Source organism: Limanda limanda, chromosome 12 (genome assembly GCF_963576545.1).
Source record: "Limanda limanda chromosome 12, fLimLim1.1, whole genome shotgun sequence".
Classification (NCBI taxonomy): Eukaryota; Metazoa; Chordata; class Actinopteri; order Pleuronectiformes; family Pleuronectidae; genus Limanda; species Limanda limanda.
In genome coordinates, this window is record NC_083647.1 from 11,738,832 (window position 1) to 11,751,720 (window position 12,889).

General features: G+C 45.0%; 1 protein-coding gene across 1 annotated transcript in view; it reads right to left on the minus strand.

The window, feature by feature from the left end:
* LOC133015726 (formin-like) overlaps positions 1–12,889 on the minus strand; it is a 52,993-nt gene extending 40,104 nt beyond the window's left edge. Inside the window, exons 1-2 of the mRNA XM_061082992.1 lie at positions 11,356–12,889; positions 2,946–3,112 (exon numbers count right to left, since the gene is read on the minus strand). Coding sequence (XP_060938975.1) covers positions 2,946–3,112; positions 11,356–12,889 — 1,701 coding nt within the window. The remainder of the gene's footprint in view (positions 1–2,945; positions 3,113–11,355) is intronic.

Consider the following 12,889-nt stretch of genomic DNA (forward strand, 5'->3'; position numbering starts at 1 on the left):
AGTGTCAATTCAAAATGTCACAAATGGCTCATCTCCCCCCTCCAGTTATCCAGGCTGGTCCTATTCCACCTCTAGCCGTGGGCTCTGGAACAAAAGGCTTTTGTGTGGACAAATCTCCCCAGCTCCTCTTACCTTCTCCAGGAGAGTGCAAACTGTACCAACACTATCCCTTACTCTTGTTTAGTGACACACACACAGTACAGGTTGCATGTAGTAGACGCTCATGATGTCACATAAAGACTACTACAGACTGTGTGTTGACAGCAGTACAGTCCAGTCTCCTCTGTGCGAGCACGACTCCCATGCAAGTGAGGTCAAGCCGCTCAGTGACTGGAAGCATGTCCTGCTCTAATCTCCCTGGGAGAGCAGGAGAACAGAGTTCACTCGCGTTTCACAAAAACATTTCCATATGTTCCAGCAAGTGGAGCAGCGTTATCCATAGTTGTGGGTTATCCTTCTCTCTGTGGAATCCATGACTGAGCTGTTCTTCCAGTGTGTGTCTGTCTCCGTGTACAGGAAAGCAGTGTGTGCTGTTTCCTATGTGAGACAAAAAAACTCTCTCAGGTTGGGAAAAAAATGTGTCTCACTGGTTTACCCGGTCTGGGGACGCCTCCCTCCCTCCCTTCAAGGTCCCTCCCTTCCTGGGAGGGGACCTGCAGGGCCCGGCACCACAGGTGTCTGATTACCTAGACTCACTTCCTGTAAAATGGCTGTGGAGGTAAACAGGGTGAACACAGAGGGGAGGTGAAGTCTGTGGTCAGGTACAGAGAGCGGCAGCCATAACCCAGCACTGCAGCACATTACGCAGTGAGTTACTGCAGCACAGGGCTTAGGAAGTGGTGATTAGTCTGTGCACAGCCAGCCCTGGCTAACAGGCTAAAGTGTGATGAGTCAGCATGTGGTACCTCCAACTCAAGCTAACAGGCTAATGTGTGATGATTCAGCCTGTGGTACAACCAATTCAAGCTAACAGGCTAAGATGCGAATGTGTCATCAGTCAGCCTGTGGTACCTCCAACTTAAGCTAACAGGCTAATGTGTGATGAGTCAGCCTGTGGCACCTCCAACTCAAGCTAGCAAGTTAACAAGTTAACATGCTAATGTGTCATTAGCCAGCCTGTGTTGCATCCAGCTCAAGCTAACAGGCTAATGTGTGATTAGCAGCTCACAACTTGAATTCAATAAGAAAAAACACATTTTGATTCACTTCCCTTAAGCATCCTATTTGAAAAAATGTCAACGTACAGTACATAGAGAGCATTGACATTTTTCAAATAGGAAGTTAAGTTTTGATGAGGGTTTCCAAGCGAGCGACAGGCAAAACAATCCAGGGAGAATCACTCAAGTTAAAAAACAGAGAGAAATAACTTCTGTGGTGTTTTCAATATCTTTTTAGTTTATCTTTTACAGGCTCTAACCTCTAATTGATTTTTATATAAATGTCAGCTTAGTGTTATTCTAACTGTGGTCGCCCTTAGCAACCAAAGGTCATCCTTGTTGAATTCGATCTTTCAGACTTCCTCAATGAGCTCAGTCTCAGCTGGAGTCAGCAGAGGACACACTTATCACAGAATAGTGTTTGAAATAGTGTTTTATAAATATTTTTGTCCAGTTTTATGATGATGAATTAAACAAGAAAAGGGGGAAGATACTTTTGAGGAATAGACATTTCTCAAGACTGCATATTCAATAACAAATGGCAGAAGGATTGCATCAAAAATGGAAATACTGTTGCAATTTGTACCTTCAGTCACTGCAATAATTTAATATCTGCCACCAATAAAAAAACAAATAAAAAAATCCATGTGTAACTGCATTTTCCTGGGATTGGAGATTTATTTTCGTTTTATCTGAGGAAAGCTACAAATGGAGACGGGGGCACTGTGGAATCACGCTGTGTCAGAGCAGTGGTATTTCATACACACACACGCAGTAAATCCCCTTGACAGGTTGTAATAGAAGGAGGCACCACTGATCGACTCGGCTGGGATGTGAACAGATAGGGCATTTTTCAACATTTTCTCAGGTAAGTTTAGGGGAATGATGAGTGTGTAATGTAGTTCAGATCCAAATGAAAATACATATCTAGTGAATTTGAATGTGGTCTCATAAGAGGACTGTTGGGCCTTGGTGCAGGTATCTAGTGCTATTCTGGTTTCTAATTAAATGAAAATGAAAATGAATGACAATGACAAAGAAGCCATTCCACAGCCAGGTATGTGTGATGGCTATCACTTTTACAACAAAACAGATTCTGTAACACACAGCCTTTGTGATGGTATGTCAACTGATTGTGCTCGAAGTCAGGACACTTATTGTGTCTTTTGGAAAACAATACGTGGCATTTCACCGATACACTACCCGCCTAAAACCACACCCAGGTTATCTCACTCATCTGCCAAAGGAATGAATGCCTTTGCGAGTTATGATGCATGATGGTACTTACTTAAGTGTACTTCTTATTAGCATAATTAAAACCTATTGAACTCCCAGAAACTATGTTCATAGAGTACACTAGGATTGTTTTAACCACACACTGTGAGCAACCATATCTTTGTGTTGCAACTCAGCCACATAAGATTAGGAAATCACACTATTACTCTCTTTGGCCTAAAACATGGCAATTAATCAAAAACATTGCAAAATGTTTGCAGGAGAAGTTCAAACTGTTCTGTGTTTGCTCTGAACAAGAGAGGCTTGAGTGGAATGATCTCAGTTTTGGTTTAAAACCCCAGCCTACAGATTAAAATCCATGACCTGTTAATCCACCTCTAAGAATTCATGATCAGGTGGTTAAACGCCTGAGTGAACAGAAAAAAATCCTCATGAGTCCCACAAAAGAGGGAGGGGGGGCAGAAATAACCATGTAGCACTGCTTGGCGAGCAAAAATGTGCATTCCAGTTTATTGTGTTCTTTAGGTGTTTGTTGTGCTTAGGTTTCCTCACCGTGCACGCCAGCCTGGGATAATAGGGCGTGTCCCCGATGATGTCATCCTCCGGCGGCGTGATGCGTAGGAAGTCCAGGTGATCAGGGCGCGGAACACAGGAAAGAGGCTCCTGAGGTTCATCACCATCCAGCATCCAAATATCATCCTGACGCAAGAGAGAATCCTCTGCAGAGAAACACAAACACACACACAACCACAGGGGGATTAGCACACATGTTGTGCAAGGAAACATTGCAGGGAAATACACAACAAGTGCAACCAGGTGTGATGAAAAGGCAGCAGTGTTTGAGGAAAACTATTTCTCTGAGAAACCAGCCTGGGCTACAAATAATTCCTACAAGGTAGGAAGCAGGCATCAGAGCCTTTTAGCATCAAACAGGCAGCAAGTCAGACACTAGTTTAGCTGCAGGCACAAAGCTATTTTTATCTGCACTTAGCCAGGCCTGTTCCAATCGTCAACCCCCAAGAGGAAGCCACACTGATCCAATAAGATCTGAATAAGAACATCTAGAGCATTGTTCTTAAAAAAACCCATCACTGTGTAATTTAGATTTGCATTCAAAAAATTGTTGTCAAATAGAATTAGGTGTTTTGTGTGAGCTTGTGTCAGTCATTTCAAGGCCCGGAGGGAGTGGAAATACAAAGACTACACCCTCATTTCGATTAAGAAAGACTGCCCTCTACTGACCGAGGACTTAAAAGACACTTCACAATAAATGGCACATGTAAAGTTCTTCCTAAAACAAGGCTAAATTTGAAATTCCAAATCTGAACTGCCTCCTCCGTGCTTCTTTGAATGCAGAATACTGAGGGAGTTTGCATTTTATAGAACGTGGCCGTTAACATGAACTACTCACGGGCACTATACAGATACAGATGCAGACTGAGCCTGCATAGCCTTGCTCATGTGTCACTGCCCTGAACAAATCACATTGTATTAACTTCAGGAGGAACCAGGCTATTGCTGTGGGAGCCAACACAGAAGCATAAAAGCTATTTCAACGACTTATAATGTGCAAAGAAATGGAATATCTCATGCCTTGCTGCATGCATTCACCGTTTCTGGAGAGTCAGTCATGCAAGACAAGAGGATAAAAAGTGCAAGTTAACAGAGATGTGGGGCAAGGACAGTGAGGTGTAAGAATAAGGAGGCGGAGGAGAGAAAACCCAGAGGGGGAGGGTTCGGGTTCGGATCTTGAAGCTTGATGTTCTCTATTTCCTCTGGCTGTAAGACAACACCCTGAACGGTTGGTGGCCAGAATTATGAGCTGGAAAACTGAGCAATGCACTTCCTGTTCGATGAGATGCTAACATATCCCATAACCTCGGTATGTAATGAGCGACCTTGAACAGGGAAAGCGGAATTACTGTACTGCAGCTCAGCAGCCACTATATGAATACAAACATGATATGCTAATATGAGAGCCCCCCCACACACAGAAAACTAACTATGGGGGCTACATAAAAAAAAAAATGGAAGCATTGAAATTCAGAATCCTTACTCTACCACGATCAGTCACATGGAGACGGCTGCAGCGCCTGCCCTCCCTCCACTTATCTGGGACTTTGGCAGAATTAGATTAATAACTTTTCATTATGGGAATGCTGCGCTGCATGGTTCCGCAGCGGGGAACTGCTGACTGTAGGCTGGGACACTTCCAAATGTTGCCTCGGATAAAGGCCAGTCTGTGCAAAGGAAAGAAACTATTGATCCGAAACAGCTCTCTCACTTTCTGTCTTTCTCTCCTGTGAAAAAGTGTTCAATAGACGAAAGAAGCAAACAATGAACGCCTACTGACATGTTAGCTCTGTTCCTTCATGCCTACCAAAACATAACAGCTAAACAGTCTGTTTCCCGTGATTTACAGCCCACCTTTCACCAAATTAAATATGCAAAAGGGGGAAAACAGTGCCACTATCTGGACAGGCAGAGAAAAGGAGTCCTGTCTTTCTCCCTATTTTCAAAACACTGCAGTGGAGCCTGATGCTGCTGCTCGAGATGGGGACATAGTGAAGTAAAGCACAACACTGCAGATGTGAAGCAGCTTCTGCATTCATCGGGTATAGAAGGTCTACACCCTAATTTATGACTAATGACTCAAGCATTTCAGTGCCAGCGACTGCTTAATGTTATTGTTGTGCATTTGATAATAAACTCTTGAATCTTGAACATTAGTTTACTTGGCAGTTGATCCATCACTGTCCAACACACACAGACACTCAGTGAGGTTACGTTCAATGCCGCTGGGGACAATCGTGGGCTCATTGCCGTTTAATCTCCATCTCTGCTGCTCTAAAAGCCGAGACTGGATCACAGCGTCCGTAACTGAGGGCTGATGGGATTGTTTGTCTGGCGACTGAAAAATTAAGTTTGGTTTGACGGAGAGAAACATGCCGCTAAGTGGATCATCCCAAACCAAGACAGCATCAGTGCACCAGCTGCTGTCTGGAGTCTCTAAACAGTATGCAAAGCCTCTACGGCAAATTCAGAGCGGTATAGTATTTCAGACATCTAGAGTAAATAGACCTGCAGGTGCCGACTGTAGGTGCAGTCATTTGACAGTCAAAACACATGCGTGTGAGTGAGCAGCTGCCAGACAGCGTGGGCGTTTCTGTGGCCCTGTGAAGTATTATTATTTAGTGCGGCTCAGTCAGAGGGCAGCTAGCGTCTGATCCTGAGAGGTGGGTGTGTCGGTGGAGACAGATTAATCACTCCGTCAGCTAGGCCTCACTCATCCGGCGGTCAGGGAAAGCTCTGCTCAGGCTGCATTGAACACTGTGAAGCAGACATGAAACCATTAAGAGTCTTTCTAAACCCACATAGGCGATGGCTGTCTTGCTGTTAGTGGACCACTGCAGGTCAGGCAAGCTCAAAATATCTCTTTGTATTTCTATAACGGATTAACTCTACCTCCTCCCCTCTCATCATTTCCCATTCTTATTAAAGACACTCAAACAGCTTTATCCAGCATACCCACTGCCCTATTTTATCCACTTAAAATCTAACACACATTTAAAGCAAACGAGCTGGGCCATGTGGCACGCTAAGTGCATCTGGCAGCCTCCTACCCCCTCCTCCACCACTTTTACCCAGGATCACAGATTTTTATATAAATCATGAAAAATGGAGGATTTATGCTCCTGTCATGGCTGTTTTTTTCCACACAGGCTTGTTGGCCTTGCAAAGCTGTCAGGCCGGTGATTGACTGGTTTTGGCCGTTAGTCCTGAGATTCGTGTAAATACAGGCAGCTACAATTGGAAACTGTGCTGCAGGTGACCAGAGGGCCGGAGCAGATATGTAGCATGATGCTCACAGACTCGTCTTTACTCATTTCAAATGCAGCTGTAGAGGATGATTGAAAAATAAAACAATAAAGGAAGAGGGCGGAGTGTGTACATTGGGCTTGGCAGGGTATTGACTGAGAGAAAGGACATTTGGTTATCTCTGATTCAATCTACCAATGAGTGCATGTATAAAAACACAGGGTTTCTGCAGGTTACTTTTAAGCGTTTTAAGGAATGACATTTTAGAGAGTTAATCATGATTTCTTGGTTTCTTTCTGGTTTCCTTGTCTCGAACCAAAATGCAGCAGAATCGTGGGTGCAAAATGTATGAATATGTATTTATACTTCCCCATATGAGTCGAAGTAACAGAGCGGAGAATAGACAGTAGGTATCCATAGTCTAGAGATGAAGTCTAATGAGCTGTTGTAGACTATCAATTATCATATCCACGTATGCCTTGTTTGTAGTTTTATTATAGTGACTAATATCTGTATCATCAATATAGAACTACAACTCACTCACATTCCTGTCTAATTTCTTTTATATTCTCATATTGAAGCACAATAGAAGAAGGGTTCACTAAATAGTTATATCATCAGAGACATACCTGAATATTTTGAAGACGTAATACCTAATATTTTAACATATTTTAGAAATTTTAATGCCTAAAATTCAGATAATGACATTTTATGGCCCAAGGAAACTCTGACTTAGAGTGAAGCTGATCATGTTAAAAACTTCTAAAAGCATGAGATGGGAGATACTAGCGTTTGCCCAGTTGGTAGTGTGGGTAATGTTATGTTGAATAAAGAATAAAAAAGCTCCCCGTTATATGAGAAAGAGCATTGTGCCTTGTTTCTGTTTTTGGACACTACAGCTTGTACGGCACTCGTAGCCTCTGTTTTTGGCAGAATCCACCTCATTATCTAAATAGAGCCGTCCCTTGTCCTCATTGAGCGAAGCAGCTACGCATGGCAGTGCACTCTGTGTTGAATGGCAGCTCGCGGGGAGAACAGGCTGACACACTCTTGCTGATCAGGTTCATATGACCTTCCCGGAACTTATTGACTAATCTGATTATGGTATTGCCGGCCATATGTCAGACAATAAAATAAGTAAGGAATTTAGGAAGGGTGGGGTAAAGGGAAATGCGAGAGCGAGCGCTGGGAGACGCTAATGGTAAAAGCCTGACGACAGTTTCTCCTAAAGCGGCTATAATAAATATTAAATGACATGATATGTAACGTGAGTGGAGGCAATTGTAGAAAGAAGCCCACAGATTGTTTTTAACCCGAGGCTGCAGGTTGTCTCTGCTCTTCAGAGCTTTACAGCCTCTTTCAACTCACTGTTTTGAATTTCACACCCACAGTTGTGCTGTTTTGACTCTGGCTGCTCTCAGCAATGTTTACAGCTGCAGCAGGCGGCTAAAAGAAGATACAAGAACTCACTGTACACCAGATGCCCCGCAGCACTGGTGACTCACTGTAGTCATTTCCACATACAAGGGGATGTCCATGTTGTGTTCACAGATTCCTAATGTGGAAGGCTTAAAATGTCTTTCTGATTGTGCAGTTTTGATATGATGTTTGGGTTGACTACCTGCTGACTATACGAGGAACAAAAATGCTGACAGAAATAGAAAGTAATGACATTACTCAGTGTTAATATCATAAACTGTATAAAGATGGATCACATGACTCGTCTCTCCAAAAGTAAGGCCCACCTGGGGGTTGGCTGTATTATAGGTCATTAATCCTGCCTCCTCCATGTTAGCTGGAGGGACGTCAATGTTTTTACTTTATTCCAGTATGTGGCCTTTCAGTTTGAGAGCTGGTCCTTCGTGCTCAGATTTTGCTTTTACTCAAAAACTTGTTCTCTCCTGCTTGCCATAGATCTGTTTTGCTTGTGCGCCTCTACTCCGATATTCTGTTGCATATTCCCGGCACTCCAGCTTCAGCTCTTCTCCTCGCAGCTTCTGTGTGGCCATGACATGGATGGTCTCGGATTTCTCCTCTGCTCGGATCGTGATACATGAACCAAACTAAAAAGTCTAAGTATACGTCAAAGATGGTTTCTATCATTTTAGGACGTTTTTACAACAATTGTTTTTTTTAAGAAGACATTTTTCCGGGGAGTTTGGTTTTAATGGGTTACTTGATACTTGACAGCTGAGACTAACTGATTCGTTGAGCGCAAGATGGCAGTGCTGCTATACGGGATGTTTTGGCTTCATTTCTGGATAGTGGGCGGAGGTGGAGATGCGTTGTCCATCTTTATATCCAGTCTATGGTGAACACTGACAAATCCAACACAATTTTATGCATAAAGTGTTCTGTTACACAAACTGCAGTGCAGGAGGATTAGCACATGAAGAGATTTTGTTTAAAATGACCTTCTGCATAAGCACACTCATTAATAGGCAGGGAGCTTCAATAAGAGAGCGGAGATTAAAGAGCCCGGATGATAATTAGTTCAGCATTTGAAGGACCGAGCTTCAAGCTGACCCCCTTAGGCCCTTTTTGGCTGGACACTGTGATGTTCATTTATCACTGTTAACATCTGAAGTGTATTCAATTATCAAGCAGCAAAAGGGCCCTGATGCAGCAGATCTGATGGAGGCTTTCTGTTTAAGATAAATGGCACCACCACTGTGCAGCACGAAGCTAAGGAAAGCATGACGTAGACAACAATATAAGCAGATCTTCTTTCATACAGATTGCATATGTGTTATCAATCCCATCCATTAAATATCTATACCGCTAACCTTTATGGATCATGGCGGGGCTGGAGCATATTGTAGCTGACATTAGGCAAGAGGACAGGACAGGTCGCCATGAATCTTAGGGCCAACGTTTAGAGACAAGCAACTATTCACACTCACATTTACAATTACCAATTTAAGCCCTGCTCAGACCTGGTATTAACATTCGTCCTGAAAGATCCGAACCCAAGGGGACACCATTAAGTAAGTGTGTTCACATCTTACATTAAAATGCATCATGATTTTGTCTCAGGGGACCACTTGTACTTAACACCAGGTCTGAACAGGGTCTCCAATCTGCATGTCTTTGGACTGGGGGTGTGGACTCTGCAACTGGGAATATCTTTGGGTCTCCATCCTGACCATAGACTGTATATAAAAAGGTCCTCACAGGATGGATGTGTGGGCTCGGCCTGGAGAGGTGTCGGCTGCTGGTTGGCTCATGTTTAGCATCCTGGCATTTAAATTTTCCTGGTTTTTGGCAGCACCCATTTATGTAACGTTTTCGTATAATGTGAAACTGCGTTTGTGAGTAGTATGCAGCGGTAAATGTGTAAATAGGATTAGTCACCTTCATTGTGCATAAAACAGAGACTGCGGGGCTGAAGTTCAATTTTCTTTTGAAGTCTTTTCTCTTGTTAGTTTAGGGAGTCAGGGTTTAATGAATGTCTTTTGGTTTGTTCTGTTTTACTTGTTATGACCTTGGTTCACCCTGAAGTGTGTTTTTTTTCCCATTCACTATCACTTTCTACTGTCACAAGTATTAGTTATAATTCAATGCACTATATTGATGTTCTGGTCTTGTGATTTTAGTTTTTGGGACCGGGGCCGGACACTCCATTAGTGATATTATGTTGCGCTCCTACCCCTCTTGACGGGCGCGTAAAAAATATGAATGTGTGTGAATGCCAACGTGTGTGAGGGACAACATCACTTCAGTGGGAATTGATACAAATTATTTCCACATGAGTAAAGCTGGGTTCTTCATTCCCTTTTTCTCCAGTTGTTAGCTCGGCACAACACAGCTCAGCACTCCTCCCTCCTCCCTCTAAAAGCTGCTGCTGCTGACTTGTGCTGCTTGGGCTGGCACCATAGTCTATGATGTAATGATTCAAAACACTCTGGGGCTTCCTTTAAAAAATGCAGCATTGTTCTGAAAATAGGGATTAACATCTACATTTTCCACAGTCTTTAAGTGAATTACCTAATCAATGGGAGGCCATCTGTTTGCTGCTGCAAGTAGAGATTGAATGACACCGACTGAAAGGGTTGATTAACCACGGTACAGAGGTACCTAATGCATTAACAGTAATAATAAGCATAACATTGAATTGTGCAGCTTGGAGAGATTCCAGTGAAGGTGTATAAACTTTAAACCAACACAGAAAACTGCTGAAACGAATGAACTCACACAGTGGCCTGAGACAATAGAAGCTGGACAGACAAGAAAGACTGGCCGGCGGGCGATGATGAAAAGTCAAAGGGGCACTGCTGATCTAAGTTTGTGACATTATTGTGGCTTTGCAAAGATTATGTATGTTGCGAGAGTTTAAATCCATTTATTCTGTCATCGTTAGATTATAAAAAAGGGGAAAGGAGTCCTGCAGATAAGGAACTTCTAATCCTTATTTTCTCCCCCGCCTTGTGCCGCCTGGGTCCTTTGTCGGCTTCCTGTGAAAGAGGTTAGGATGTGGGGTTTTTAAGGGGAGGGACAGCAGATCCCTAGGAGTCCAAATTGGCAATGCTTCAGTTAACACCATACTCACGAGAACCCTGGTCAGTTCAAACTCTGTGTCAACTTTGATCTGAGACACTCCACTCCTAATCTCTGCCTTTCCCCTCCCGCGGCACTGAGAGCGTTAAAACGGATCATTGGCCAAACTATTCTCAGGCCCCGCTTGCCCCTTGTTCAACTCCGCTGGGTAGTTTTTAATTTGTGGTCATATGTCAAAGCCAGGATGAGAACACAGCAGTTAAAGCCTAATAGGAGACGCTTTGTAAAACAGTGCCTTTCTGTTGGTTCAGCTTGTGGTGGAGTGACAAAAGGGAACTCCTTGTGCAGAGAAATGGTTTGTCAGTTGTGTTTCACACAAATTGCTGGAGCTTCTCAACAAAAACCTGAGGCGCACACACACAGACACACACACCCACACCGACACATGAATCTCTCTCAAAGCATATTGCTCTGATCTTTGAAATACAGCTCCAGCAGTTCCAGAGCGAGGACACATTCTGACAACCGCTTCATGCTCCTGTCGGAGACGATAAAAAACCAAGGACGTCAACATTAACATCAACGCGTGAATCAGTGTGTTCAAAGTGCTGTTGGAGTTGGAGAGGCGGGATCTCTCATAACTCACCTGTTGTTGTGGAGTTGCTGGAGGAATTCCACTTGGAGGTGCTCGGCCTCCTGCTGAGGTTCAGGTCCAGGCGGGTGGTGGTGCGCTTGTTGCCGTTCTTGTCGATGACCTCTGTGAAGATTTTGGACTCGTCGATGTTGCTGGAGCCTTCGCGGGCCGGGTCCACGTCCTTGTCTGACAGCAGCACGATACGGTGGTTGTACTGTGGGCTCGCCTGCTTACCGGGCAGAGGGGACAGGACTGGAGACATGCTCTGGAGGCTGTTTGAGGGGGGGTGAGAGGTGTTGAAGACCCCAGCGAGAGACGCAGAAGATGGGCTCTTGATGTGGGATTTGGCTGTGGGTGAAGGGTTGGTTGTATTCGACAGGGGCAACCATAGCCCCTCAGACTGCTTGTTACCTGTCGTTTCTCTACCAACCCCAGCCAGGTGGGCTCCATTTGACCCTCTCCACTCTGCGGACCCTTGCCTCTCTGGGCTTGTATGGCTAACATGGTGCACCCTCCCCTCCACATCCTGCACTTTAGCCACAACCCTCACCCCTATATTCCTCTGATTGATGTCGCCACAGAGCTGCTGAGCAGACCTGGCTGCCGATGCGTTCTCAGATAACGTCTCCACCGGAGAGTCAAACCTCTTAATTGGTCGAAGGTTGCTCCCACTTTCCCGTCGGGTCAGTCCCTCCATCAGGCTGCAATAAGACGACTCGAAACCCAGCTCGCTGTCGTATTCCGAGAAGTCGCTGCAGAAATACATGTCGGGGTCAAATGCCCGGTTGTCCTCCATGAAGTCCCAGCCCTCACGGCCGATCTGGAAGGGTTCCTCCATTGGCAGGATGGGATTACTGACTGCACTGACATAGGAGCCGGTGGCTGGGCTGTCAGACACATGGACGGTGGCTGGAATAGCTGGGATCGGCTCCACTACTGAGGCTGCAGATACGGCCACACCATTCTGGGCGCCTGAAGTCCCACTTATAACTTTCTTCTTTATCTTACTGTTCAGGAAATCCTCCGCACTGTCAAGCTTCTTGCTTCCAAACTTTTTCAGCTTCTTGCCCTTGGACGTGGCTCTCTTATGCTCCGGAGACACAGCGTGAGAATAGTTGCTGCTGCTGCTGAGAGCATGACTTCCAATGTGAGCTTCCTGACCCTCCATGTAATCCTGGAATTTCCCATCCTGGTTACCCATCCTGACCTTGTTGGCGCAGTCCCGACACAGCGATAAGAGATCCGCCAGCAACTGGTGGTGCTCCGCCGCCAGCCAGCAGAGCTCTGCAACAACCTCCTTTGTTGCCGGCTGGGAGTTGAGGAGTTCTCTCGAGGAATAGGAAGACTGGCCTCTTTGTTCGGACGCCGCAAGATCCTCCTTTCCCCAGTCATGGTCATTGCCGGCGCTTTCTGAATGAGGGGCACGGCTCTTGTACTTGAAGCTCAGGGCCCGCCTCTTGGGGTCAAACAGGCTGATGGTGCTGAGCTCACGGATGGGCGCATACAGGATCAAGACGGTGTGTGTGCCCTCCATGACGGGAGCCAT